Source organism: Muscardinus avellanarius, assembly GCF_963383645.1.
Source record: "Muscardinus avellanarius genome assembly, chromosome: 12".
NCBI classification, from domain to species: Eukaryota; Metazoa; Chordata; class Mammalia; order Rodentia; family Gliridae; genus Muscardinus; species Muscardinus avellanarius.
Window position 1 is genome coordinate 103,324,326 of NC_137798.1, and position 24,166 is coordinate 103,348,491.

The 24,166-nt window shown below is 51.1% G+C and overlaps 1 protein-coding gene across 1 annotated transcript in view; it reads left to right on the forward strand.

Annotated features, from left to right (window-relative positions):
- The window catches only part of WDR25 (WD repeat domain 25), a gene marked incomplete at both ends in the record, with an annotated part of 149,721 nt that extends 128,802 nt beyond the window's left edge, over positions 1-20,919 (forward strand). Inside the window, 3 exons of the mRNA XM_080708323.1 lie at positions 17,543-17,713; positions 20,182-20,322; positions 20,698-20,919. Of these exons, the coding sequence (XP_080564449.1) occupies positions 17,543-17,713; positions 20,182-20,322; positions 20,698-20,919 (534 nt within the window). The remainder of the gene's footprint in view (positions 1-17,542; positions 17,714-20,181; positions 20,323-20,697) is intronic.
- Between the last annotated feature and the right edge of the window lie 3,247 nt (positions 20,920-24,166).

Here is a 24,166-nt window from a genome sequence, read left to right on the forward strand (position 1 = left end):
AAGCCTCATTAAGGAGTGTTAAATGCTAATGAATTTAGAGAGGGGTGTCTTGGGGCCTCTGTTTCCTTGGAAACATTTGAGAGCAGGTGCTTTATAATGAGCTGTACCTATTTTAAAAGTGAGCCGCGAGGGCCGCTTTGATAGGCTGGATCTCAGATGCTGATGGGCAAGTGTGAACAAAGCCGGTGGAGGCCAGTGGAGACGCTTTGTGCTCTCTGAAATATCATCTCTGGTGGTTTCTATAGAAACCACTGGCACCTAGGTACGGGAATTGCCGAGCGCCCGGGTTTCACTTATGTAACGCGTTTGCCCAGCCCTGGCCGCCTCAGCCCTAGCCTCTGAAGATGGCTGGATTCCCGTTGGCGGGGTGGGGCTGGTCCTGGACAAAATGGGACAGATGTGTGTCAGTGCAGCTGTAACGTGCTTTAATGATGTCTGTTCTGTGCTCAGGCGTGGTTTCAGCTGGTCCTCACTCGGCCTGTTATTTCAGGCCCAACTGATGAGAGGAAGACGGAACATTCCTCCCCACAGGGCACTTTAAAGAAACTTTTTATTATTGAAATATTTAAATATGTACAAAAGTAGACGATTTAATGAACCTTCATGCAACCAGTGTTCCTTTTCCACAGTTTCAAACTGATGGCCGGCCTTGTTTTACCTACGGTCCCACCCTCTTCCCTTTAGCTCCGCCCTCACTGAGTTATTTTGAAGCAAATCTGTCATTTATTTTGTAAATAGTTGTGTTATTTTAAACGATAAGGACTTGGAAATTATTATAATACCATCATCCTTTCTAACAGTGTAGCAGTAATTCCTTAATACCATCAAATATCCAATCTGTATTCAAATTTCCCAAGTTGCCTCATAGTTTGCTTCAGATGGTTGCCTTGTTCAAATCAGGACCCACACATCTGGTTGGTAAGTCTCTTAAGTCTTATTTAAGCTATAGGTTTCTATCCTACTTTGTGTTCCTTGTAACTTACTTATTGGGCAGTGAGCTGGTTGCTTACCCTTTACTTTCCTGCTCGCACCCCCGTGGTGTCATTTAACACATTCCTCCTTCCCGTAGGTCCCCTGAGCTGCTTCACATCAGGAGCTCCTGACACTGCAATGCGCACACAAGGCACTGGGGAGCTCATGCTCTGGCTCTGTCTGCTTTTGATGTTCATCTGTATTGCTGTATATCCAGTGCTGCCCTCACCTGTGGTTTTACACAGTGAACCATGGTTCGAAAATATTAAGTGGGAAATCCCGTAAATAAATGATTCATGAGTTTCAAGTTGCCTGTCATTCTGAGGAGTGTGATGAAACCTTGTACCACCCCACTTTGTCCAGGTTGGATGTGAGCCATCCCTTTGCCCAGTGTATCCGCACCGTATACACTACCCGCCTGCTGGTTACTTCCCTGCTGTCTCAGTCATCAGATTGACTTTGTGGTATTGCAGTGTTTGTGTTGGAGGAACCATTATTTTAATTAATAATGGCCCCAAAGTACACAAATAGTGATGCCAGCAGTCCAGAAATGCCAAAAAATAAAAAATAAAAAAGAAGCCAGAAAGAGCTTCCCTTAAATGAAAAGGTGAAAATTCTCAGCTTAATGAGAAAAAAAGTCACATGCTGAGGTTGCTAAAATCTATGAAAGATTTTGAAAAAAAAAATCATATGCTGAGGTTGCTAAAAATCTATGAAAGATTTTAGAGAAAGATACAGCATTCACTTAACTTATAGTATAATCCTTCTGTTTTATATTAGTAACTATGAATCTCCTTAGAAGCCTCATTTCTAGACTAAATTTTATCATGGGTACGTGCCGTGGTTTGTGTCCTGATGGTTTGCCCACTGTGAACGTGGTCCCCAGGGTCGCAGTGTCGAACACTTCCCACACCAAGACGCGGGACGTAGTGGTTAGGTTGGTGGGAGCACAGCCTTCAGAGTAAGAGGAGGCTGGCCTCACAGAGTGACTTCCCTCGAGAGCGAGCTGCTCTAGAAGTAGCCTGGCCCCTGCTGGCTCTCCACGTTGTGATGTGATTGCCCTCACACACTGCTGGTATGGTACCATGGGCCGTGATGTAATGTAGGGAAGGGGGCTTCTGCCATAGCTGAGCAGATGTTGGCAATACACAATAAACAAACTCCTTTTCTTTGTTCACTCTCCAACCTCAGCTATTTTGTTTTAGCAATAGGAAATGGGATATTAGAGTCTGAGTGTATAGGAAAAAAAATAGCAGACAGGTGGTTCAGTGCTATCTTCTGTTTAAGACATCCTTGGGGGTCTTAGAGTGTATCCCCCCTCAAGCAGGGGCCACTGTATTTGTATTCCTTGTTATTGCTGAGTTAGAATCAACAATTTGTTTATTCCTTTACCTGTTGATGGACATTTGGGGTTATCTCCATTTTGGGGCTATTATAAATAAAGCTGCTCTGAACATTCATAAAGAAGTCTATGTAGATACATGTTTTATTTTCTTTGGGTAAGTAACTGGGAGTGGAATTACTAAGTAGCATGGTGTGTGTGTGTGTGTGTGTGTGTGTGTGTGTGTGTGTGTGTAGATTTGTGATGAATTGCTGAACAGTTTCTAAAGTGTTGGTACCATTTCCTCTTCCTGTCGGCAGTGCAGGAGAGAGTCCAGCGGCCTCACACCCTCACCGCAGCTGGCATGGCCAGTCATTGTGAGTCCATTCAGTTATTCTAGTGGGTATGTGGTGAGACCTCGCTGTGGCTTAACACCTTTTCTCTGCTGACTGGTGATAGCATCTGTTTGTGGGTTGTTGGCCATTTGAATGTCTTCCTTTGTGAAGAGTCTCTTAATATTGTGCCTATTCAATCTTCCTCCTCTTCCTCTTCCTCTTCCTCCTCCTCCTCCTCCTCCTCCTCCTCCTCCTCCTCCTCCTCCTCCTCCTCCTCTTCTTCTTCTTCTTCTTCTTCTTCTTCTTCTTCTTCTTCTTCTTCTTCTTCTTCTTCTTCTACTTCTCTTCTTTTTATTATTTTATATATTCTAGAATTATTTTCTCATACACCATAGCATTTTGTGTTTTAAGAAATCTTTGCCTATCCTAAGACTGCAAAGATTTATTTTTCCTCCTATATTTTATTGTGGAAGTTTTATAGCTTTTGCTTGTATATTTAAGTCTATGGTTCATTTTCACTTAATTTTTGTGTATGGCGTAAGTTAAGGTTGGTGGTTATTTATTTTTTTTAGCTACATGGACAACACACTTGACTGAATCACTCTTTGTTGAGTGATAATCCTTTCCCCATTATAGTGTGTTTAGAACTTTGATAGAAGATAAAATTTGTGAAGTTCCTTCTGAGTTTTCAGTTCTGTTCTACTGATGGATATATTTATATTTTATAAATGCCATACTTTCTTGGTTACCATAGCTTTATAATTCTTGAAATTGGGAAATAGAATCTTTCTAATTCTGTGGGTTTTTTATTTTTTTAAAGATTTTTCTGGCTATTCCTTCTTTACTTTTCCTGAGGATTTCTCTAAGTTGTTGAGGCTGGCTGCAAGCCTATAATCCTCTTGTCTCAGCCTCCCAAATTCTAGGATTACAGGCATGTGCCGCCATGCCTGGCTCATACAGTTTTTTTTCTTTTTTTGTAAGGTATTTCATTACATTCTCTCTCTCTCTCTCTCTCTCTCTCTCTCTCTCTCTGTCTCTCTCTCTGTCTCTCTCTCTCTTTCTCTCTCTCTCTCTCTCTCTCTCTCTCTCTCACGCACGCGCGCACACACACACACACATTTAAGTATATATATTGGGCTATTCAGGGATTCTATTTATTCTTCGGCTGTTTTTGTATCTTTTTTTTCTTTCAAAACCTTTTCCTAAATTGTCAAATTTGTGGCACTAAAATTGTATGTGTTGATTTTACTATCTTCTGAGTGGCTGTGGGGCCTTTCCCTTCCGTGCCCCGAGCTCTGCAGACACTGTCTAATTATATTGTTCAGGCTAGCCTCAAATTTGCAACCCTCCTGCCCCAGCCTCCTGAATAGTGATATTCCTCCTATTTCAATCTGGTATTCCATCAGGCAAAATTCTGTAGAGGTTTTTGCATCCATGTGCATGAGAATTAATGGTCTGCACTTTTCTTATAAAATCTTCGTGTGGATTTGATATCAGGATAATTCTGGCTTTATAGAATGAGTTGAGAAATGTTTCTTTCTCATCTATTTTTGAAAGAGTTTATGTAAAATTGATATTTTTTATTTTTAAATATTTGTTAGAATGACTAGTGAATCCATTTTTGAAATTTTCTTTGTGGGAAGATTTTGAAACTTTCAATAAAATTTATTTAGTAAACATAGGGCTATTCCATCTTCTATTTATCTTTGTGACTTTTGTAGTTGATTTTTTTCCCCCCCAGTACTGGGGATGTCCCAGGGACATTCTATCTCCGAGCTCCACCCCCAGCCCTATTTTCATTCTTTATTTTGAAACAGGGCCTCACTGAGTTGCAAAGGGCCTCACTAAGTAGCTGAGGCTGTCTGCGAACCCAGATCCTCCCGTCTCAGCCTCCCGAATGCTGGGGCTTTTGTAGTTTTATATTCTAAGAAATTAATCCATTTCATTGAAATTGCCTACTTTTTTGGCATGAAGTATTCTTATATTGGTATGGTCCACTGCAGCAGTCACCTCATTCCCAATACTGGTAAATTGTATCTTTTATCTTTTCCCCCTTAGCATTCCAGGTAACAGTTTACAAAATTTAAAAAAAAAAAATCTTCTTAAATTTTGAAACTAGGTCTCTCTAAATTCCTGAGGCTGGCTTCGAACTTACAAACCTCCTTTCTCAGTCACCGAAGTACTGGGATTACAGGTGTGCACCGCCATGTTGGTCTTTGGGGATTTAAAAATTATCTCCGCTTTTATTTCTCTGAAAAAAATTATTTTATCTTCTTTTGTAAAAGATATTCACAATGGTGAGGAATTCAGGTTGAGAACTCCATGTTTCTTCTGCCACTTTAAACTTGGTAGTCTGCTGCCTCTCCCTTACTTCTTTCTCACGAGAAGCTGCTCCTATTTCTCTGTATGCGATCTATCTTTTTCTGTCTGCTTTTAAGATTTTTTTTTTTTTTTTTGGTTATTCGTTTCAAGTAGTCTAAATGATATGCTTGGGTGTAGTTTTCTCTCTCTGTTTTAGGATTATTAAGTTTCCTTAATCTGTAAATTTATAGTTTTAATCAAACGGGAGTTTTAAAATTATTATTATTACTGTTATTACTGTTATTTGTTCTCCTGCAGTCTCCCCTTTCCTATTGCATTCGTCTTAGGGGTTCTGAATTTGTCCTGTAGCTCAGGGATCGTCTGTTGACCTGTGTCCTCAAGTTTTCTGATTACTTCTCACGTGGTGTCTGGTGTACCAGCATTAGCACACGTTGTTGGACTTCACCTCTACACGTGCAGGCTGGGTCTGCTGGAAAGCGTCTTACATGTGTGCAGATTGTCTTGGGAGTACTTGGGAGGCGGAGACAGGAGGATCGTAAGTTCAAGGACAGCCTCAGCAAGTAGTGATGCGCTCATCAACCTAGCGAGACCCTGTTTTGAAATTAAAAAATAAAATAGGGCTGCCGGTGTAGCTCAGAAATAGAATTCCCATGGGTTCAGTCCCCAGTACCACACACACACACACACTCACACACACACACATTAAATTAATTCCCCACTGGATGTCAGACATTATGAGTGTACTTGATGGGTGTTCACTATTTTGTTGTTTCTTTACATTATTTTGAGATTTTCTTGGAGGTCGTCGCATTGCTTGGAAGTGGTTGTTTTAAGCTTTGTGGGGTGGAACCCAAACAGCCCCCATTCTCAAAGCAGTTTCACCTCCTCACTGAGGTAGTCTGACCAGGAATCCTCTGTATTGACAAGGGCTCCCCCGCTGACCAGGGAGCACGAAAGGTTCCGACCCCGTGTGGCCTCCCCCCTGGACCTATTTTCCTTCCTGGGGCCGCCCTCCTGGGCGGTGTTGATCCCGCGTGGAGACTGCGCCGGGCATGATTTGGGTGTGTTACAGGGAGAGGGGGCCCCGCCCAGACACAGTCCTGGGCGCGTCCCGGCTCCGCCTCCTCTCCCCTGAAAGTCTGCTGCTAGTGTGCACGCAGTGGGCTGTCTTCTGGAGAAGGCGGCACTGTTAGCTCTTCGTCAGCAGTCTCTTATCCTGGCAGCTCGCCCTGTTCTGAAGTCCACTTTGCCTGATATTAATGTGGCCACTCTGCTTTTTATTTGATTAGTTTTAATATGGCACGTTTTTCATCCTTTTACTTATAATCTATTTCATTATATCTAAGTGGCTCTCCTGCAGACGATACTGTGGGGTCATTATTTGTTTGTTTATTTGTTTATTTTTGAGATGGGCCCTCACTTGGTGACCCAGGCTGGACCCAGACTCCTGGGCCCCAGTGATCCTCCCGCCTCAGCCTCCCGGCACCCAGGGCTAGAGACACCCACAGCCCCACCTGGGCTTGTTGTATCTTTTAAAAGAAAAAAAAGTTAAAATCTAATTTGACAATCTTTTAGTTGGCAATTTTAGACAATTTATGCCTGATATAATTACTGTTAAGGCTGAATTAGGGCCTGCCATTTGATTATTTTTCTATTTATCTCCTCTGCTTTCAACATTTTGGATTCCACGGCATGCCGTGGTTTAGCTGAGTGTCTGACGCGGTACGTGTGTAAAGGCTTGGCCTGGGGTGTTGCTGTGGGAGGTGTTTTGAACCTTGACAAGGTGGGGCCTTAGCCGGGCATGGTGACCCATGCCTATCATTCCAGTACTTGGGGGGCTGAGACAGGAGGATTGACTGCAGGTTCAAGGACAGCCCCAGCCAGGTAGCAGTTAAACTCTCAGCAACCTAGTGAGATTCTGTTTCAAAACAAACGAATGAAAGGGGCTGGGGTATAGGTCGGAGGTAGAACATGCCCAAGTTCAATCCTCAGTCCCGCCAAAAGGGGGGTGGGCCTCACTGACTGGGACTGTGCCCAGCGAGGACTGTAGGCCCCCGCCGCCTCTCTCTTGACCATGGTGAGAGCACTTGCCTGCCCTGACACACACTCCTGCCGTGCTGTGCCACGCTGACCAGAGGCCCAGACCACCAGGCCACCCACCTTGGACCTGAGCCCTCATAACCCCAAGTCCAAGAGACACCTCTCTTTACTTCACAAAGAAAGCCGGGTGTGGTGGCTCATGGAGGCAGAGACAGGAGGACCACAGGTTCAAGGCCAGCCTCAGCAACTCAGTCAAACCCTGGATCAAAGTAAAAGTAAAAAAGCAGCCGGGCATGGTGGCACACACTTGTAATCCCAGCCTGTGGGAGGCTGAGGCAGGAGGATCGCGGTTCACAGCCAGCCTAAGTTACTTAGTGAGGCCCTTTGCAACTCAGTGAGACCCTGTTTCAAAATAAAGAATGAAATATAGGGCTGGGAGTGTACCTTGGAGGTAGAATGCCCCTCCATCCCTAGTACTGCAAAGAAAGGAAGGAAGAAAGGAAGGAAGGAAGGAAGGAAGGAAGGCAGGCAGGCAGGCAGGCAGGCAGGCAGGCTGGCTGGCTTGGGTATAGCTCAGAGATAGAGCGCCCCTGGGTCATCCTCCCCCAAAAAAGCCAGTGTTAAGTATTTCATTACAGTAAAGTGAAGCCAACTAATACTTTATCTCTTAGCATTTGGACAGGAGCTCCTTGTATTCTACTTTTAAATAACTGCTATGAGGATTCTACTAGAGATGACTAGTTCCTCACAGTTCTGAGTCTTGTTCATATTTTACCAGTTCAAACAAAATCCAGAATTCTCCTCCTAGCAGGGTGTGTTGCTCTCCACCCGTGCTGCGCAGCTCCGATACGGAGGCCGTCCACATCCGTCCACGTACTTTGAAGCTCTGCCTCCCACATGGTGCTAAAGCTTTTGTGTTTGACAGTCATCCATATTTAAAATAACTTATGTAGAGAAAAAGAATTTAGAGATGTCTTCCCAGCCCTCGCCACCCTCGTGGCCACCCCGTCCTGGCCGGTCCCTCCCAGCAGAGGCCGTCTCGGCGCTAGTGGATGTAGACGGCTCGCTGGCGTCTTCACTGGCGAAGGACCTGGCTCCTGTCCGTGTCGCCACTGGTCACTCTGCCGTGGTCAGTGTCTGCGCGTCTGGCCTCCGTGGCCACTATCGAGAACTCTGTGCTACTTCAAACGATTGTGTCCCGACATGAACTTCTTCACCCCACCCGAGTACTTTTAGTATTTTCTCTTTGAGGTTTTCAGTAGTTTGATTGTGATGTACTAGGGCTTGGTTTGCCCGCCCTCCCTCCCTCTCCTTCTCTCCGTGCTGGGATGGAACCCAGGGGCATTCTACCTCTGAGCTACACCCCCGACGCTAATTTATTTTTATTTTAAAACAGGGTCTCAGCCAGGTGTGGTGGCGCATGCTTGTAATCCCCGTGCTTGGGAAGCTGAGACAGGAGGATCGCATGGGTTTGAAGCCAGCCTCAGATATTTAATGAGGCTCTCAGAAACTTAGTGAGACCCTGTTTCCAAATAAAATATAAAAAAGGTCTGTGAGTATAGCCCCGGGGTAGAAAGCCTCTGGGTTCCCCCCCCCAGTACCACAAAAAATAAAATAAAATAAAATAAAAAAATAAAACAGGGTCTCACTAAGTTGCAGAAGGCCTCACTAAGTTGCTGAGACTGGCCTCAGACCTGCAATCCTCTTGTCTCTGCCTCCCAAGTACTGGGATTACAGGCGTGTGCCACCACACCTGGCTTTTTTCTTTCTTACTTGTGTGGTATTGGGGTTTTCCCTCCCTCCCTTCCTCCCTTCCTTCCTTCCCTTCCTTCCTGTGTGGTACTGTGGATTGAACCCAGGGACATTCTACCCTTGAGCTTCCTGCCCCCCCCCAGCCCTATTTTCTTTGGAAACAGGGTCTGAGACTGGCCTTGAACCTGTGCTGCTCCAGTCCTAGCCTCCAAGTGCTGGGATTCCAGGCGTGCCGGCGTGCCTGGTGCAGGGCTGGTGTTCTTTGAGTTCTTCTTTGTGGTGTCTGGGCTCTCTTGACTCTGAGTTTATGGCTGCACCACGTGTGGGTGCATTCCAAGCACATTTCTTTAGGCAAACCCCACCTCTGCACTGCTTCGTTTCCATTTCCTTCAGGACTCTGTGGGCAAAAGTACTCGAGCCTTTGATTTCATCCCACGGGTCCCCAAGGCGTGTCTTTCTTCAGATTGGCCATTTGGCCAGAATGTAGATAGATTTATTTCAGAATTTCTTCTGTCTGTGCCCACTTAATTCAGGCAGCCTTTGGGCCGATGTCTGGAGTTAAATCCCAGAAACAAAATCAAAAAACCTCATCTGCCATACCGGTCCTTCTTCTATTTCGACTCTCCCGAATGTATCTGCCGTTAGCTATTTTTCAGGATCCCCAGGTCGCTTCTCTTTCAGTCTCCTCCAGAGCTCTTAGTTGTGGTTCCTGAGAGAGCGATGAGGCGGGCGGGGGCACGGGGACATTGTGGATTCACACTACTCAAGTTGACTTAGATTTTGTTCATTTTTAGACTCAGTCTTTTTCTCTCTGTTACATGTCGAAAAATTTTAATTGCAATGTCTTCTTGTTCTCAAATGTTTTCTTTTGTACTGTCTCATCTGCTGATAATACCCTCAGATGTATTTTTTAATCCCAAACACTGCATATTTCATCTCCAGAAGTTCCATGTGGGTCTTCTCTTTAGCTAGGGATCGGGCCCAGGGGCAGCCTACCTCCCTGCCTCCCAGATACACCCTCAGCCCTTTTGTAGTTTTAGTTTTTGAGCCAGGATCTAAGTTGCTGAGTACCTCATGAAGTTGCTAAGGCTGGCCTCAAACCTGCAATCCTCCTGTCTCGGCCTCCCAAATACTGGGGCTACAGACATGCACTGCCACGCCCAGCTTAATTTTGGGTCTTCTATATCTACATAAAGACGATATTAGACATAATCCTCCATTTCTTTATTTACCGCGGCCAGTCGCTCCCCCCACCTCCTTTTCTTCTTACTGTGCAGGGGCATTCTACCTTCAAGCTACACCCCCAGCCCTATTTATTTTATATTTTAAAACAGGGTTTCACTAAGTTGCTGAGGCTGGCCTTGAACCTGTGATCCTCCTCTGCAGCCTCCCAAGTCCTGGGATGATAGGCCTACCACCGCACCCATCTCCCTACCTTATTAAACACATGCGGTCGAGCTATAAATAATTTTAATGTCCTGCTCTATCATTCATGCCACTCCGGTAAGTTTAGCTGGGTGTAATAGACCACAGATCTGAATGTTAAGGTGGTTCATTCTCTGCTCCTTCTGTGGACAGACTAGGAAATATTTTCTTAAGAAAAAATACAGTGTTGTCTATACTTATTTTTTCATTTAAAATTTAAGATTACAGATTTTTTTCTGTTTTTATATTTCTAATATATTTTTACAATGGAAAAATTTATTTCCATTTACCTTGACCCTTTTTTTGGCCTGTGTTGGCAACTAACAGTGAGCGACGGTTTAACCTTTCTTACTGTTCTTTTTGTCTGTTATGTATATTGTTAGGATCTGCCATCAGATTATTAGTTTTCGCTGGGCGTGGTGGCGCACGCTTGTAATCCCTGCGCTTGGGAGGCAGAGACAGGAGGATCGCGCAGGTTCGAAGCCAGCCGCGCTGGCGTAAGGGACCCTGTTTCAAAAATATAAAATAGGTCTGGGAGTGTAGCCCGGAGGTAGAAGGGTTTCCAGGAACCCCAGTACCACCAATATATATATATATATATATATATATATATATATATATATATATATATATATATATTAGTTTTCTATTAGCATGCATTCACGTAAGGATCTACTGTTAAATTACTGTTCTTTAAAGTCTCTTAAAAGAAATCCTGTTTGTGTTATTAATCAATATTTGGTTAATTTTTTTTCACATTTTCAAGATTGCTTTTTAAGTTAATTTGTTGTATAATTTAATTTAATAAAATATGTGCATGAGTCTAGAGAAAGTTGGCAAACTACAATCATGGGTCCAGTCTGGCCTGCAGCCTCTTTTTTTTGGATTTTTTTAAATTTAATTTTTATTTTTTTATAAGTGGAACCTATTGAGAGTGGTGTACATTTACATTGTGCCTCATGCCCTCCCCCTCCCTTCCCTCCCCCCCAATAGAGAGTGTCCAGGTTAACCATGTCGTATTTATGCTCTTACACGTATTCGTATGTAGCTCCTCCATTGAACAACCTCAGCCATCTTCCTCTCCTATCTTTCCATTCAAGCTTTGCTGAGATTTCCCCTCCATCATCTGGAGGCCCTCTGGAATTCCCACTACTCCCTAGCTTGGGCATATTAGAGAAAACACATGTCCCTTCTCTTTCTGTGCTTGACTAATCTCACTTAACGTAATGTTCTCCAGTTCCCTCCATCTTCTTGCAAATGGCATGATTTTATTCTTCTTTAGAGCTGAATAGAATTCCACTGTGTGTATTTCCCATAATTTTGCAATCCACTCATCTGTTGATGGAGACCTAGGTTGGTTCCATATTTTGGCTATTACAAACTGTGCTGCTATGGACATAGGTGTGCATATGTTGCTGTAGTTCTCTGATTTCAACCCCTTTGGAAAGATACCCAGGAGTGGTAGAGCCGGATCATATGGTGGATCTATTCCCAGGTTTCTACGGAATCTCCATACTGATCTCCATAGTGGCTGAACTACTCTGCCCTCCCACCAACAGTATAAAAATGTTCCTCTTTCCCCACATTCTCGCCAGCAATTGTTGTTCTTTGATTTCTCTATGCTTGCCGCTTTGATTGGGGTTAGATGGAATCTCAGCGTACTTTTGATTTGCACCTCCCTGATGGCCAGTGATGTTGAACATCTTTTCATGTGTCTCTTGGCTGCGGCCTCTTTTTATATGGCCCTGGAGCACAGAATATATATATTCACATTCTAGCCAGCTTTAACACACACATACATACACATACGCACACACATACATATACATGCACACATATACAAATACATACACATATACACATACACATATGCACACACATATACACACACACACACACACACACACACACACATACACACACTCTGCAGAAGTGACTACATGTGGCCCACAAAACCTAAACTATTTTTTTGTCTGGCCCTTTATAGAAAAAGCACCCGTGATGCACCTCTGTTCTTGGGTCATATCTTCAAAACAGGGCATGTTTGGAGAAGTAGCCAAGTTCTACCTGTACCCTATCTCCATATTCTGTTTACCCCTTTCTTAAAGAGCCAGTTGCGGGTTTTCTGGGGGGTGCTGGGGATACTGGGGATTGAACCCCACAGTATTCTATCTCCAAGCTATAACCTTAGGTTTTAACATTTTATTTCTGTACATTTAATTATCTATTTATGTGTGGTATTGGTGATTGAACCCAGGGACATTCTACTTCTGAGTTACACTCCCGGTCCTATTTTTTGTTTTGCTTTGAAACAGGGTCTCACTAAGTTGCAGAGGGCCCATAGTGGCTGAGGCTCTGACCCTGTGAGCCTCCTGTCTCAGCCTCCCAACTACTGAGATGACTGGCATCTGTCACTAGGCCCAGACCTTTTTTTTATTTCTTGAAACAAAGTCTCATTAAGTTGCAGAGGGCCTCACTTAGTTGCTGAGGCTGGCCTTGAACCTTCAATCCTCCTGTCTCAGCCTCCCAAGAATTGGGAGTACCAGCATGTGCTGCCAGGCTCAGCACTAGAGGCCATTTTAAATGTTTACTATAGCCAGGTGTGGTGGTGCACATTTGTAATCCCAGTGCTTGGGAAGCTGAGACAGGAGGATCACACAGGTTCGAAGCCAGCCTCAGCCACTTAGGCTCTCAGCAACGTAGTGAGACTCTGTTTCCAAATAAAGTATAAAATAGATCTGGGAGTATAGCTTGGAGGTAGAAAAGCCCCTAGGTTCCACCCCCAGTACAACAACAAAAAATAAAAAAATAAATATTTACATATTTTGTTTCTCCTTCCTTTCTTCCTTCCTTCCTTTTTTATTATGGTAAAAAAGGAACCCAGGGGCATTCTACCTATGAGCTACACCCCCAGCCCTATTTTTTAAATTTATTTATTTATTTATTTATTTTGGTGGTACTGGGGTTCCTGGAAACCCTTCTACCTCCTACGTCCGGGCTACACTCCCAGACTTATTTTTTATACTTTTTTATTTGGAAACAGGATCTCTTAAGCCAGCACGGCTGGCTTCGAATCTCCGGGATCCTCCTGTCTCCGCCTCCCAAGTGCGGGGATTACAAGCATGCGCCACCATGCCCGGCTATTTTTTATTTTTTATTTTTTTATTTTTTATTTTTTGGTGGTACTGGGGTTCCTGGAAGCCCTTCTACCTCCGGGCTACACTCCCAGACCTATTTTTACATTTTTATTTGGAAACAGGGTCTCCTAAGCCAGCGCGCGTGGCTGGCTTCGAACCTGCGCCGATCCTCCTGTCTCTGCCTCCCAAGTGCGGGGATGACAAGCGTGCGCCACCACGCCCGGCTATTTTTTATTTTGAAACCAGGTCTCACTGAGTTGCGGAGGGCCTCACTAAGTAGCTGAGGCTGGCCATAGACTGCCATCCTCCGGTCTCAGCCTCCCGGATGCTGGGATGACAAGCGTGCCCGCCACGCCGGCCCATTGTTTTTAACGTAAGCACATCCCGCTCTGTGTTGTCACCTCCGGTTTCTTGCTTTCGCACCTTTCCCTCCCGCTTAGCAGGTGTTCACTGAGCACGGTGTCGTGGAGATGGCCGCACACAGGATGGGGAGGCACCCACCTCTACAGCCGCGTCGTGCTGGGTGGTGGCGCTGCCATGTACCTGCCGCCGGTGCGCTGGGCCGTGCTTCGCTGGGGGCACAGGGCTGTTTCCAGGCTCGATTTGACAGGCGGTGCTCCTCGGTCGCGCCCTGCTTGAATCTCCTTTGGCATTTTGTTGTAGGACTTCAGGGTCGGTTAGAAGTGGGGTTTTGGGTCGCGCCTCCTGCTGGGTAACAGCACATGGGTGATTTTGCTCCACGGGCTGCACACACGCCCAGCACCCTCGCCCAGCCGCATACTGGAGTGTGTGGGCAGACCCTGGGCGTCTGCTTACTTGGTAGGTAAGCAATGATATCTTGCAATAATTTAAGTTTGCTACACCACCAGCACCCACTTTAAAAAGGTTGTTTAGAGGCAGGGTCTCTCTGAGTTGTTAAGGCTGGCCTTGAACTTGTGCTCCTCCTGCCTCGGCCTCCCAAGCCGCCGGGGTGACCGGCAGGCACCACCGTGCCAGCCACGACCACTGCCTTTTTTACTACGTTCTGTTGCCTGTTTTTCTACACAGCTGTTGGTCTTTTTCATCTATTTTCACAAACAGTTACCGTCTCTGTATTACAGATAGTAACCTTTGGCTTTAATATAAGATGCAAATACTTCTTCTGTTTGTCTTTTGTAGTTTACTTATTATTTATTTATTCACATGTTCTGCCTTCCAGGAGTGCTTGTTTTTAATTATTATTTCCATGTAAGTCAAATTTACTCAGCGTTTTCTGCTTCTGGCTTTGGAGGCTTCGCTGGGAAGGTTTACGAAGTCCCAGGCTGTAGGGAAACGTGATTGTGTTTTGGTCTCGTTCTCTTGTGATTTCTTTGCCTTTTTAATGTAAAATTTTATTCTTTTTTTTTTGTGTGTGTGGTACTTGGGATGGAACCCAGGGGCATTCTACTTCCGAGCCACACCCCCAGCCCTATTTTTTATTTCTTATTTTGAAGCAGGGTCTCACTGAGTTGCAGAAGGCCTCCCTAAGTAGCTGAGGCTGTCCACGAACCGCGATACTTCCGTCTCAGCCTCCCGAATGCTGGGATGACAAGCGTGCGCCGCCACGCCCGAAATCAGTGGTCTTCAAAGAGCATTGCAGGACGACTCAAGCACCACGCAGAGGGAGGCCGCCCCGCTGCACGCGGCCCAGTGAGCCGCACCTTCCTGCGGGTATGCAGCAGCCCAGACCTGCCCCGGCAGCCGGTGGCCCGGCGTGGCAGAGGTTAGGGCCCTCGGGTGGCTTTCTTCACCCTGAATGTGGCATGATCCCTCTTCCTCTCTCCCCGAGGCTAAGTACCTGCTCAGCCCACAGGCCCCACAGTTGCCAGAGGTGTCCAAGCCAGGCTTCCCTGTCGGCCTGGGCGGTGCTGGCCTGCCCCTGGGAGGAGATGCGCCAGCTGTCAGCCTAATCACGGTTGCCATAAAACCCACCAGCTAGACACACTAATGGGCCCTGTGCTGTCTCCCTGGGCACGAGCGGCACGGAGGCCAGTCAATCATGTTCCGGGACGGCCGCTCCGGAGGTCAGCCTTCTGCTGACAGCCTCCTTATTGCCGGGGATCGCCCATAACACGGCTTGTTTCCCAGCCGCTCACTTTTATGACGCCCTAATGAACCGGGCTGTTTCTGTCCATTCTGAGAAAATACGGAGCAGAGCGCCGCCCTTCCTTCTCCCGCAAAGTCTGCGGGAGGCGGTGGTGTGTGGACGAGCACAAGGGGGGGCCCAGGGCCTGCTCCTCCTCCTGGGGCCTTGGTGCCGCCTCGGGCCCCTGTCCTGGCTCCGTGGGTGGCGTGGCGGGTCCTCGTCGCCCTTCCCTTTTCCTCGGGTCACCCTCTGCAGGACCAAGGTGCTAAGGCCACGTAGAAGCTCAGTCACGCCAGAGAGCCGGGAACTGCCCAGCAGCCATTTGCTACGGGCCAGTGGTGCTCTGGGGCCATTCCGTGTCCACCAGGGGGAAATGTCCAGGGCACAGGCCTTGTCCATGTTGGGCCCGAGCTCTCTTGGCATTTGGTGCCCTGCTGGTCTCTGGGCTCCCTACTCCCTCCCTGGGCATGCTGTTGCAGGGCGCTGTGGGAGAAGGGGAGGGGAGGCGTCTAAGCTGTCGTGGTCTAGAGAAATGCCTGTTCTCGGGCCACCGGGGAGGGTGTTTTAAGTGAGGTCAGATGACAGCGTTGAGCATGAGAGAGGCAGATGGATCTGGAGCCTCTAAAGGGGTTCTTCCAGAGCCTCGGAGATGGGGCCTTTGCTCCTACCTGCCTCCCACCCGCAGAGGGCCCAGCATTGCCTTGGGGTGGCGCCATTCTCCAGAGCTGGGCCTTGTGCAGGCTCTTCAGAACAGCCTGAGGTGCTGCGTCCCTTCCCAGGCCCTGGCCCTGCCCCAGCTGCAGGCCAGCGGGTGGAGCCATCACAGCAGTGGGCTCTGGCTGGGCCGGGGCTGAAGCTTGGCCCACCCACCCTGTAAGACTGGGCTGCACTAGTGGAGGCCTGGGGCAGAGAAGAAGAGGCCCCTGCATCCCAGGGGCTTTTGGCCACCTCGACGTCACCCTAGCCAAAGTCCGCTTCCAAGAGGCACAGAGAAGAGTGGTCAAGGCCGCCCGCCCTTGCCCAGGACTGGCCTGGGGTTTGTGGAGGAGACTGCACGGTGGGCAGGAAAGCAGCCGGGCGGGGAGCTGCTGCACCTCTGGCCGTGTGACCGCCGGCCTCTCTGAACTCTGTGCGCCTCATCTGAAGAATGGGTCTCAAACTCTACTCTCTGGTCCAAAGAAGTGCTGGAGAACTGTATTTCATACGAGGTCAACACATATTGAAAACAGAACAGAACATACAAGTCTAAAAATTGGAAAGGAGTGAACTGCATCCTCCCCTCCCCCTCCATCTGGCAAGACAGCTTATTTCATAGCTGCGGGCCAAGGACCTGAGCGCGTGTTTGTGCTGCAGCCACAGGGTGGCGCCCTGGGAGCTGGTAACCCCGCGGCCAGGCCCAGCAGGCAGAGACCTGGCCGGCTCCTCTGCAGTGGGCAGGCACCGCCTGCCTGTTCCGCCACCGCAACTTCTCCTCCAGTCATGGCCACGGTCGCCAGTGAGTCTGTTACTTGGTAGCCCTGGTGCTGGGCCCCATCCCGCCCAACCGGGTGTTCAGGAGCAGTAGTGGGAGTGGGGAACCGCTCAGAAGAAAGCAGGACAGCTGCTGGCCCCATGGCCCTAGTGTAGGAGGCAGGGGCCATGAAATATAGGCGGGGCGCTCGGAGGAGAAGAGTGTCTAAAGCTAAACTATGTTCTGTGGCTCTGGCTTTATGGTCTGTCTCCATGAACGCTGCTCCCCGCTTTACTGGTGTTCCTCCGGGGACTCTGCAAATTATGGGTCATGTGACATCTTCAGACCCTCCCACAAAGCATGACAGGCATCTTGATGGGCAGTCCCGGGCTCCCTGGGTGCCTGGAGCAAAGCACAGCCCTCCTCAGCGTACTTTCCCAGGCGCCAGCTGTTCTCAAGGGACCATCTGCTTGGGAGGCGATGGGCCTCGTTGGCACCCTACGTGCCAGCAGAGGAGGGTAGGGGGCCACCGGCTGGGCTTGCGTGGTGGAGCCTGGTGCTGTGGGCCACTGAGCCCTCACTGAGCCGCCCACCCGGTGACCCGCTGCCCTCCTGGGCCTCCCAGGGCACACCTGCCCTGTGCCCCAGGCCCGCCCATGACCAGTGCCCACTCCACTCCCACAGGTGGTGAGAGGCTACAAGGCCACCGTCCAACAGACCTTGGACATCCTCTTCCTCCAGGACGGCTCCGAGTTCCTGAGCAGCACCGACGCCTCTACCCGGGACTCCGCCGACCGCACCATCATCGCCTGGGACTTCCGGACCTCCGCCAAGATCTCCAACCAGATTTTCCATGTGAGGCGCCATGTTTGGCATTGCTCTGGTTTCAGCCCAGGACCCATTCTGTAGCCCTGGTCTGTCTGGGGTCCGGGCGGTGGGGTGGGGTTCAGCTGCTGGACACCTTCGGGGCAGTAGTAGGTGGTAGCCAGACCCAGGCTCCCACAGAGAGAGCCAGCCCCAGCTTTCCCTCCGCGACACAACTTCCACATGGCACGGCGCGATCCTTCTCAGACTGCCCCAGAGGCTCCGGCCAGCCAGGAAGAAGGGGTCTGACCTTCCCTCAAAAAAGGAAGTAAAAAAGCCGGGCGTGGTGGCGCACGCTTGTAATCCCTGCGCTTGGGAGGCGGAGACAGGAGGATCGCGCAGGTTCGAAGCCAGCCGCGCTGGCGTAAGGGACCCTGTTTCAAAAATATAAAATAGGTCTGGGAGTGTAGCCCGGAGGTAGAAGGGCTTCCAGGAACCCCCAGTACCACAAAAAAAAAGGAAGTAAAAGAAAATGGAGGATATTATTCACTTAATAGAGCGATTTGAGAATTAGAGAGAAAGAATGCTCATAAAGGGCATATAGCACAGGTTTTCTGTTATGCTTTAATCATCGTGGCCAACACCAGCAGCATCATTGCCACCACCACCACCACCATCATATCAACACCATCACTATACCATGACCACCAGCACCATCACTACACCACCACCGGCACCACATCACTACACCTACACTCTCACCCCCACATCACTATACCACCACCACCACATCACTACAGCACCACTACCACCACCACCACTACCACCACCTCCACCACATCACTACAGCACCACCACCACATCACTACACCAACACTTACCACCACCACCACCACTACCATTACCACTAAAACCATCATCACTACCACCACCACCATCACAACACCATCGTTATCACACCACCACCACCATTACCATCACCACCATCACTGCCATCAGCACCACACCATCATTCTACAACCACCACCACCACCATCACCGTCGCCATCACCACCATCACCATCACCACTACCACCACTTTACCACCATCACCACAATCACCACCATCATCTTTTGAGATAACAAGTCATGACTCATCTCTTTGGTGCCCCTACCCTGAATTTAAAAATATGTATCTCACTGGGTGTGGTGGTACACACCTGGAATTCCTGTTTCGAAGGCTGAGATAGGAGGATCTCAAGTTTGAGGGAGGCCTGCCTCAACAATTTATTGAAACTTTTAGCATCTTAGTGAGACCCTGTTTCAAAACAAAAAATGAAAAAGGGCTGGGGTATAGTTCAGAGGCAGAATGCCTCAGGGTTTAATCTCTAGGACGTATATACATACCGCACACAGACATGTGAAGTGTATGTATATCCCATGTTCATATACACTTCTGCCTGTCTTCTTGTTCTCAGTGTACTAAGTGAACCTGAGCACACCCACCTCTGGAATTCATGTGGGTTTCAAGTGCAACCCACAGGGAGGACAGGCCCGGAGGACTGGGAGGGCGTCTGGCCACAGAGGCATCCCGCCTGCGAGTCCTGCAGCAGCCAGGGCGAGTGCCTCGCGCCGCGGCTGCCCGCTGTCCCCAGCTCACCTACGCCGCAGGGCGAGCAGGTGCTCTGCCAGTATCATCACTCTCGGGACCAGAGAGTGGCGGGGCCACCCACCTTGTCTGTTTGCAGCCAGGGACGGTGGGAGGGGCTTGGGCGTTTCTGGACAGCCCACCTCGTGCTCAGAGCCCTCACTTCCTGCCTTTTCTTTCTGGTTTGCCACTCATGCCCTCAGTTCCTGGGCCTCTTGGCTCTGTGGGGTCTGGGGTTGAGCAAGGCTGCCCTCAGGGGCTCACCATGGAGGTGTGGTGGTGGGTGTGCTGGTTAGACTTCAGTCCTTGAGTGATGAATCACCACAAACTGGGTGGCTTAAAACACAGGTTCTCTAACAGGTGTGGAGGCAAAAAGTTCTGTATCCAGACCAGGTGCTGCTGGGTCAAGACTGAGCTGTGGGGAGACCCCGGGAGGGTCCTTCCCATGCGTCCTTGTCCCGACACCCTTAATCCTATCTACAAAGACCCTTTTGGGCCACACACAGTGGCCTTCATAGGTTTCAGGTGTTGGGACTCGGATGCTTTTGGGGAGCCATTTCTGGGCTGGCTGCAAGGGTGGCAGGCCACCTCCAGGCTGGGGAAGAGAAGGCAGACGAGGTTCCCTGCAGCCTGCTGGGGCGCCCCCCGTCCACCACATCTGAGCTTGAGCCCAGTGAGACCCACGCCACACTCTGACCTCCAGAGCCGCACGATGAGAAGTCTGTGTGGCTTGGAAGCTGCTAAGTGTGTGATACTCTGTTATAGCAGCAGTAGCAAACTCATATGCACCCCCCAGCCAAGGCCTGAGCGGAGGGTCCCGGGCTCGAGAGCCAGTGCGGCTGGCGCGTCTGCGAAGCCGCCTCTGACCTCTGTGCGGCCTGCTGTTTCTCAGGAGAGATACACCTGCCCCAGCCTCGCCTTGCACCCCAGAGAGCCTGTGTTCCTGGCGCAGACCAACGGCAACTACCTGGCCCTGTTCTCTGCCGTGTGGCCGTATCGGATGAGCAGACGCCGGCGCTACGAAGGGCACAAGGTACCCTCCTTCCCCAGGCCCCACCAGGCGGCCAGAGCGTGCAGGAGCGGGCACACGGCTCGCTGCCTGGTACCTCCTGCTTCAATGCCACGTTGGCTGCTGATTGCCTGGGGCCCTGGCTGTGCTGGTGCCTGCCGCCCGGCAGGAGAGAAGCAGCATCTGGTCGCACAGGCGAGTCCTGGGTGGGGACGGGAGCGGCCCCTTTCTCACCTGAGGCCCACCCTGCTGGGGCGGAAGGGCCGGAGGCTCGGGCCGCCACAGAGGCCAGCCAGCCCTGCTGGATCCCGCAGCTCCAGCCTCAGGTCGCAGCCAGGCCAGGCCCCGGTGCCCCTGCCTCGCCGGCGCCTCTCAACGTGCCCCGTGTCACCTCTGCAGGTGGAAGGCTACGCGGTGGGCTGCGAGTGCTCCCCGTGCGGTGACCTGCTGGTGACGGGCAGCGCCGACGGCCGAGTCCTGATGTTCAGCTTCCGTACCGCGCGCCGCGCGTGCACACTGCAGGGTCACACGCAGGCCTGCCTCGGCACCACCTACCACCCCGTGCTGCCCTCCGTCCTTGCCACCTGCTCTTGGGGAGGTGACATCAAGATCTGGCACTGACTCTGCTGGGCCAGGCTCCCCTTTCTCCTTGGGGCAGGGGCATAGGCCCTGACATTGGCCTTGGGTCAGACCGAAGCAGGGACTGCCTCTATTGCCTGCAGAGACTCAGTCTTCTCGTCCGTGGAATGGGAACAAGAATCTGTCTCAGGGTTGTGAGCCAACGCACGTGCCAGGTGGCTGGCGATGCCCAATAAACATGCTTTGCTGCTTCTTGGGCGGTTTCAGTGTGTGTAGGAGTAGCTTCCTTTCACCTCCGGCCTTGTCGGCCTCCTGGGGCCCTGGGGATTGCGTGGCTGGGAACTTGAGATGGGGCATCCGCTCAGGTGGCACCGGAGAGCCATGGCCCTGCCAGCCCCATTTCTTCCTCTGTGGTGTGATTGCTGGGGTCCTTGCTCTGCCGGAGCCCTGAGAGCCCCGGAGCTGCTGCCTGCCCAGTCCCAGGTAGCTGTCCCTGCTGCCCACCTTTGTGTGTCTGTCCTGGGAAGGCAACACTGGGGAGAAGTCGGGGGCCCCCATGGAGCCTCATGGAGCTGGGCTGGAAGGAAGCCTCACTCCTGGGGGGCTCAGTGCATCCTGAAGCTCTAAATGAGGGGCTGTGCTCACCGCAGGGCACGTACCGAGCCCCAGAGCCCCCTGGCAAGTGAGGTGGGGACCACAGATACCTTGGAAGTCTTCGTGGGGGAGGTTGACCTCAGGCCAGCAGTCAGGGGTCCAGAGGGGCCTGTAGGGCCTTGTGCCCCACGCCATCCCTCCCAGGTCCTGCATACCAGTCCTGGGACGCTGGGCAAGGCACCTCCCCTCGCAGCCTGTACAGCAGGGGTCAGGAAAGCCAACCTGCAGGGTTGCTGGGGACAGAGGAGGCAGGCCTTGGGGGTTACAGGCACAGTATGCGCCCAGTCCTGGGAGGGCCTGAGCTGGCCAGGCCTGCTGCATAAGAACGTTGGTTTCAGGGGGTGACTAGGGGTCTTTGAGGTCCCCGAGCAGGGGAAGGGCCCTAGGTGGGGCTGGTCTGAGGTCCGAGTCCTGCTGCCCTTTGTCCTCACGGCTCAGCCCCTACCCTGCTCATGCAGAACGGGCGCACAGTAGGTATACGTGGCCACAGCACTCATTGTGCCACACCTGGGGGGTGAGGAAGCTGAGCTGAGCAGCTGGCAGGGCAAATGCGGCCCGGTGTGCCTAGGGACCAAGGGCTGCTCCCCACCCATGTGGGCGAGGTAGGGCTCGGCCCGGGAGCACCTTCAGTTTCTGTTTTTAGGCTCAAGAATGGCTGATTGGATAAAGATACTTATGCTCATGTCCAGCAAGCCTTGTCCCTGGCACACATGGAAGGACCCAGAAGGTGGGGGTGGGTGTCACCAGCCTGAGCAGAGCGACTGGGGAACCGAGACTGAGCCCATGCTGCCCATAGCCGGCTTCGGGGAGAGGCCATCGCTCCCTCTGCACCCCTCTCTTCCCCCATCTGTGACCACGGTAGCCCCTGGGACCTCGGAGCCCACCCAGATTCCCCAGCTCCGCAAGCTCAAGGCTACCTCCTCCTTGTTCCCAGCCAGGGCCCTGTTCCTCCCCTGCGTGCCCCCCATGCCTCGCTCAGGCCCTGCTCAGGCCACGAGCCTCAGGGGAGCAGCCTCTTGCTCAGCCTCCGCCCGGCTGCTCCATGGATGCCTCCCCCTCCCGGCACAAGCAGGTGCCCAAATGGAAGCCCCGCCCACTCTCACCAGTCCTGGGCTTCCTTCCCCGTCTCGGGGTGGGACTTGGATTGATAGGCTGCTCTTTCAGACAGTCACCCCGGGCTGGGTGTGCAGGGTCCCGTTATAGAGCCTCAGGGGGTGTCGTATGTGCCCCAAAGAGCCAGGACCCCCTGAGTGTATCCATGAATGTGGCCCCAGGTCGGGGCCTGGACACGCCCTCAGCACGTGTTGGTCAAGTAAGTGGTGATGTCTGAATACACCGGCCTCTCCCAGCTGCCTTTCCTGTCCTCCACCTTGCTGCCAGCCCCCAGCCCGGGCTCCTGGGCGGGTTTCCCAGGAGTGCCAGACTTCTGAGGGGGGAGCTGGTCCCATGGCTCACGGGTGCGCCCCTTCTGTGGGACCTTGGTGCTGAGTTGCTGGGAACGGGAAGGGAGGGTGGTGCTCCATCATGCTTCAGCCTGAATGCTCAGTGTGGCTTGGGACCACCTCCCTGCCCACCCAGCCCCTGGCCAGCCTCTGCACACACGGATTTGCTCCCCGGCCGCGGCCCCTCTCTGCAGAGTGGGTAAGTGGAAAAGCAGGGCGATGGTGCAGAGCAAGGACTCGGCTGTTCACCCGCGGCCTCACGGGGATGGACGGCGCCACCCAGATCTCGGCCCCTGAAGCCCACTTCTTTCCCAAGCTGTGGCCTTAAACTACCCAAACTCTGACCCTTCTTGGGCCTGGGGACCCCTAGAGCTCCCCCAGAGGCTTGCTGTGTCCGACTCATGGCTGTGGACTTGCCTTCTCAGTTCCTGGGCCCTGTGGGAGCCTGCTGCCAGGACACTGGGCGGGGGACTCTATTGGAAAGGGTAGCAGGGTGCTCTCGGTGGCCCCCCCGCCTTCCGTGGGCCACATGTGTACCTGGATCCCACCTTTCAAACCTGAAGCGCCAGTTCCAAAGCGGTCGTGGGAGAAAGCAGCTTCGTCTCGAGCTGCCCGTGTGTGTGCGGACCGCTGTCTGCACGCTGTGGCTGGGACTGTGGCTCTGAGCGGCACCTGTGTTTGCAGCCCCTTGAGCAGCTGTGGCCCCCTGTCCGGCTGAGGAGCTGCTGCTCCCAGGGCGCTGGGGCCTCTGACCTCGAAGCCTGTGCCCTTTGACTTACTAGGTAACACAGTCAGCTGACTGCAGAGCCTGGCCATGCGTGGTCCCAGTGGGGTTGAGGAGAGCTGTCATAGATGGGTGGGTGGGCGTGAAGTAGGGAACCCCCAGCCATGGGGACAGGTCAACTGTGGAACACTTAAGGGCCGGTTCAGAGGGAAACTGGCAGCTCCAAGGCGGATGTCCTCAGGGAGGGAGGCACCGGGAGCATTGAGCAGTTGCTGGAAGTCCCCAGCTGTCACACATCTGTGCCTGAGTCCCCTGGTGAACTCCTGTCCATCCTCCAGTGCCCTGCAGGAGTGCTTCTTTAATCCTTTTCACTCTTCCTCAAGGAGCAGTGAGGACTCCCTCTCATCTGGATATCCACAGGCCTGTGTTCTCAGAGCCCTAGTGTTAGGCCATCTAGCACTCTCCCCCT